This window comes from Octopus bimaculoides, chromosome 21 (assembly GCF_001194135.2).
Source record: "Octopus bimaculoides isolate UCB-OBI-ISO-001 chromosome 21, ASM119413v2, whole genome shotgun sequence".
Lineage (NCBI taxonomy): Eukaryota > Metazoa > Mollusca > Cephalopoda > Octopoda > Octopodidae > Octopus > Octopus bimaculoides.
Window position 1 is genome coordinate 15,555,153 of NC_069001.1, and position 5,194 is coordinate 15,560,346.

The following is a 5,194-nucleotide window of genomic DNA, read 5'->3' on the forward strand; positions in this document are numbered from 1 at the left end:
TATATATGTATATATATTGTGGTGCGATGGAGGAAGAAGACAACAAGAAGCAAAAGGACAGAATGAAGCGTTGGACCTTACCTTGCCGACCGCAGCGGGGTACACGATCGCTCCTAATCAGAACACGTCTTTCTCGTAACGTCGCTGTTTTCTCATTGTCCCCACGTGCTAGCCTTCGACCGCGTGTCGCCGACTTCCAATCTGACCCTTCCGGTTTGGCCCTTCCGGTCTGGCTTCACCTATGTTTGCCTCACCCCTCTCCACCACAACACATAGCTCGTCACAGCCCATAACACCACATATATATATGTATATGTATATATATATGTATATATATGTATATGTATATGTATATATATATGTATATATATGTATATGTATATGTATATGTATATATAGTTGAAATATGACTGTATAGTTAAGAGGTTTGCTTCCAAACCACATGGTTTCAGGTTCAATCTCACCACATGGCAATATGAGCGAGTGTCTTTTATTGTAGCCTCAAGCCTACCAAAGCCTTGTGAGAATGGAACGCCAGTCCAATGCAGGATCACTCATTTACAGATGAGTGGATTGGAGCTATGAGAAAGGAAGTATTTTGATAAAGAACACAACACACTGCTGGTCGGGGAATTGAAATCATGGTTTTGTAATTGGAGGTGTAACACCCTAACCACTAGGCCACGTGTCTTTGCACACTATGTATATATTCAACTGTAAATATGTGTATATATTTGAATGTGAATGCATATGCATATGTATGTCTGTGTGTGTGTGTATGTGTCATCATCATCATCATCACCACCACCATCATCACTTAACGCCTGTTTTCCATGCTGGCATGGATTAGAATGGTTTGACAGGAGCTGTCAAGGTTTCTACAGTTGGAGGCTCTTCCTGATCCCAACCACTTTACAGAGTGCACTGGGTGCTTTTTATGTTGTGTTGGCATGGGTGCTCTTTTACATGATGCCAATATGGGTGCTTTTTGTTCTCTTGTGTGTGTATGTGTGTGTTATACATCATTTCCTCGGTTTCCATATTTTCTCCCACAGGTAGCACTGGTTAACTCAAATGCCTGCACAGAAGAAAAGGCATCAGAATTGTCTGCTAAATACATGTTACCACTTATCCAACTTCAACAGAAGAATTTTGAATGTTCTCTGGCCACTTGGGATGTAAGTTCTTTTATTGCCTCTTTCACATTTGCACCAAACACATCGCAGGGTCAAATGTACCTTCTAACAGATAGACACTACTAGTATCTTTCATCCTATGTATGCACATGTATGTATACATTTGTGTATGTGTGTGTGTGTGTATGTGTATATATTAATTGCTAGCTGGGGCACAGTATTTCATTTTGCAACCATAACATACTACCAAGTATATTAAAGATTTACAAGTCAATAATGTCTTATTTTCATAATAATGTCTCCATATTCTATGTCAAACCAGTAAAAAACAGAAAAGGACTATGTGGTTAAGAAGCCTGTGGTTTCAGGTTCAATCCTGAAGCATATATACACTGCTCAACAACTGGTGTTGGTTTGTTTACATTCTTGTAACTTGGCAGTTTCGTAAAGGAGACAAATAGAATAAGTACCAGACTTTAAAAAAAAAAAGTACCGGAGTTGCTTTTTTCAACTAAAACCTTTCAAAGCAGTGTGCTCCAGCATGGCCACTTTCAAATGACTGAAACAAGTAAAATGATAAAGACAAAAAAGAAAATTAATAAGCAACCCCCCACTGTAGCATTCGTCATTTATTTCAGGATGATATTACTAAAGCAATGACGTGCACCACCAAAAAGCTTGACAAAGTATATGCGTACATCTCTGCCATTGCGGACATATGGCTGAACCATACGCAGGAACTGGAGGCCCAAGATCAGAAACTGAATCAAATGTTTGCGGAGAATAGAGAAAGACACAATGCTGATAACCAGGTAAGTTCATCACCAACGTTGTCAGCATCCTCACCATCATCATCATTGTCATCATCATACTGATCATAATCATCATTATCATCATCCTCATCATCTCCGTTGTTGTTGTCATCGTCATTGTCATCATTGTCATCCTCATCGTCATCGTTGTTCTCTTTGTCATCATCATTGTCATCATATTCATCATAATCTTCATCCTCATCATCTCCGTTGTTGTCATCGTCATTGTCATCATTGTTGTCATTGTCCTCATTCTCATCCTCATCGTCGTCTTCATCATTGTTCTCTTTGTCATCATCATTGTCATCATACTCATCATAATCATCATCATCCTCATCATCTCCGTTGTTGTTGTCATCATCATTGTCATCATTGTCATCATCATCCTCATCGTCATCTTCATCATTGTCATCATTGTCATCATCATTCTCATCATCATCTTCATCATTGTTCTCTTTGTCATCATCATTGTCATCATCATCATCATCACCATCATAGTCATTGTCACCTGCACATTATCAGTAATTTAATGCCAGTAATTACCAACCATCTTCCATTGTCTTTGAAAGGCTGAAGAAGCAAAGCTGGACACCATCCTTGATGCCCTCCGACAAGGACCCGATGGAGCAGCGCTTGAGAGCAACCTCAATGCTGCCCTCGCTATACTCACTCGACTGAAGACCAGGTAGGTAGAGAAGTACCTCACCATTTTCATTACTTGTTGGTGACGGTAGCAGTAGAGGGAAGGGTGATGACAATGAGGGTGATGCTGAATATGATGTTGGTAATGATGATTGTGATGGTGGGGAGAGGGGAGGGATAAGGATGATTATCATGGCAGAATTGAGCTTGATGATGATGGAGATGGTGGAAACGACAGTGATAGTAGCTGTGGTCATTACAGAGAGGACAAAGTTTTTATGAGGGTAATGATGGTGGTAGTGATGGTGAGTGGAGGCGCAATGGCCCAGTGGCTAGGGCAGCGGACTCGAGGTCATAGGATTGCAGTTTCGATTCCCAGACCGGGCGTTGTGAGTGTTTATTGAGCAAAAACACCTAAAGCTCCACGAGGCTCCGGCAGGGGATGGTGGCGAACCCTGCTGTACTCTTCCACCACAACTTTCTCTCACTCTTACTTCCTGTTTCTGTTGTGCCTCTAATTCAAAGGGTCAGCCTTGTCACACTGTGTCACGCTGAATATCCTCGAGAACTACGTTAAGGGTACACGTGTCTGTGGAGTGCTCAGCCACTTGCACGTTAATTTCACGAGCAGGCTCTTCCGTTGATCGGATCAACTGGAACCCTCAACGTCGTAAGCGACAGAGTGCCAACAACAATTGGGTGCATCTATTAGGCACAAGGTCTGAAATTTGGAGGAGGGGTATAGTCAATTACATTGACCCCAGTACTCAATGGGCACTTATTTTATCGACCCTGTAAAGATGAAAGGCAAAGTTGACCTCAGTGGTATTTGAACTCAATGCAAAGACAGACGAAATGCTGCCCTGCATTTTGCCTGGTGTGTTAACAATTCTGCCAGCTTGCCAACTTAATAATAATAATAATAATAATAATAATAATAGCAATGAATATTATTGTTCTAATGATTTCATGCAAACCTGTACTGTACCAGCTGAGTGAAAGTCAAGAGTGATTTCACTACATTGAGCTTGGCACTGCTGTGAGGCTGAGCTAAAAAAAGAAACATGCCTGACAGTCCTGGTCAAGGTGATGCACCAGCCCATCTGAGATCGTGTTGCATTAGATGGTGTCCCACTTGTTTTGGGAAGACTAGATTTCTACAAAGAGGGAGAGAGAGATGGACATCCACAGGGCCAGGGCTAAGCTGATACCATGTTGCATTGGCCACCTCCCCAATCACAAAATGATATCTAGGTTTGTGCTCTAATGCAGGAGTTTTAAACTTTTTGACTTGCGGACCCCTTTATATTTCAGGCTTTACCTTATAAATGCTTATGAAATGTATAGATAAATATTTGCTTAAAATAACATATATTTTTACATTTATTTATTTAACAGTATTTAAAAAATAGGTTTATTGTCAATTAAAAGATCTCCATTAAAAAAAACATATATAAAATCAAATTGCCCATAAAAAGTATTTGCTGTCCATGGACCCCCTGTCTTGTCCTTGCGGACCACAGTTTGAAAACCCCTGCTCTAATGGATTCACAAACCCATTAGAGTATCAGACAGCATTCCTTCTAGCATTTAATTACATCTCTTCAAGTTTTCTATTGAAATTTTGTAGGGGCTGACTTCAAGGATCCAATGTAATCAGGTAGAAGTTAAGTCCTACTGGGGCCCATTTCTGCAGTTTCACCCTAATCTTCACACAATCACAAAAATATTCATTGCTCTATGTTGAAATTAAATAAAGACTTCAGGTTCTTTCCATGTTCTGATCAAATGTTCCATGGAATTCTTTTTCTATTAGTTACCAGAATTTCCATGCCAAACAAATTGGCATGACTACCTTATACATTCCAATGGTGAAAGATAAATTATACCAATATGAAAGAGATATCTGCAAATTCTTCAAACTAAAGAGATACAATGTAAGTCTTTATTTGTTATTCCGTTTTGAATTACATATGCACACACACACATACACATAAAAGAACACAAGTGGAGTTTAAAAATTCACAACAGCTATGAGCAAAGTGAGTCAGTTTAAGTTTCTTGTTTCTACCTATGTTTAAAATCACCTGATGAAAATGGCTTTTTCTCATTATGTAATTGTTGCAATCGTACTATTCATCAATAACAAAAAAATGCTGCTGAAACAACTGTTGTGAATTTTTAAACTTCATTTGTGTTCTTCAGTTATACAAACACTATACCTGGAACCATCCCTAGATTGAATCTATAACTTGCACTAGATCTGGAATCTGTGTATGTGTGTACGATAGATCGCTAGCCACTATGCATTCTTTATTTTCTCTCCTTGTTTCTTTCTGTGTTCCTTTCTGTGGAAGAGCCTAGGCTCAAAACGTTAAAGACTTCTTCACTTCCTGAGCATTAAACTAATACATCTGTTTGTTGTCTACACCACCTGTCTTTGTCTTTTGTTTTTTTTGTGAATTCTCCCTATATATATATATATATATATATATATATATAAGTCATAAATGACAAAGAAATAGTTTGATGAAATTTTATTTAACAATAAGAAAATAACTTAATAACATGTACATAATTTATATTTATTATATTTAATCTATA

General features: G+C 38.8%; 1 protein-coding gene across 1 annotated transcript in view; it reads left to right on the forward strand.

Moving 5' to 3' along the window:
• LOC106875255 (coiled-coil domain-containing protein 180) overlaps positions 1–5,194 on the forward strand; it is a 141,675-nt gene that overhangs the window by 35,353 nt on the left and 101,128 nt on the right. Inside the window, exons 13-16 of the mRNA XM_052975307.1 lie at positions 1,056–1,178; positions 1,775–1,948; positions 2,518–2,633; positions 4,407–4,527. Of these exons, the coding sequence (XP_052831267.1) occupies positions 1,056–1,178; positions 1,775–1,948; positions 2,518–2,633; positions 4,407–4,527 (534 nt within the window). The remainder of the gene's footprint in view (positions 1–1,055; positions 1,179–1,774; positions 1,949–2,517; positions 2,634–4,406; positions 4,528–5,194) is intronic.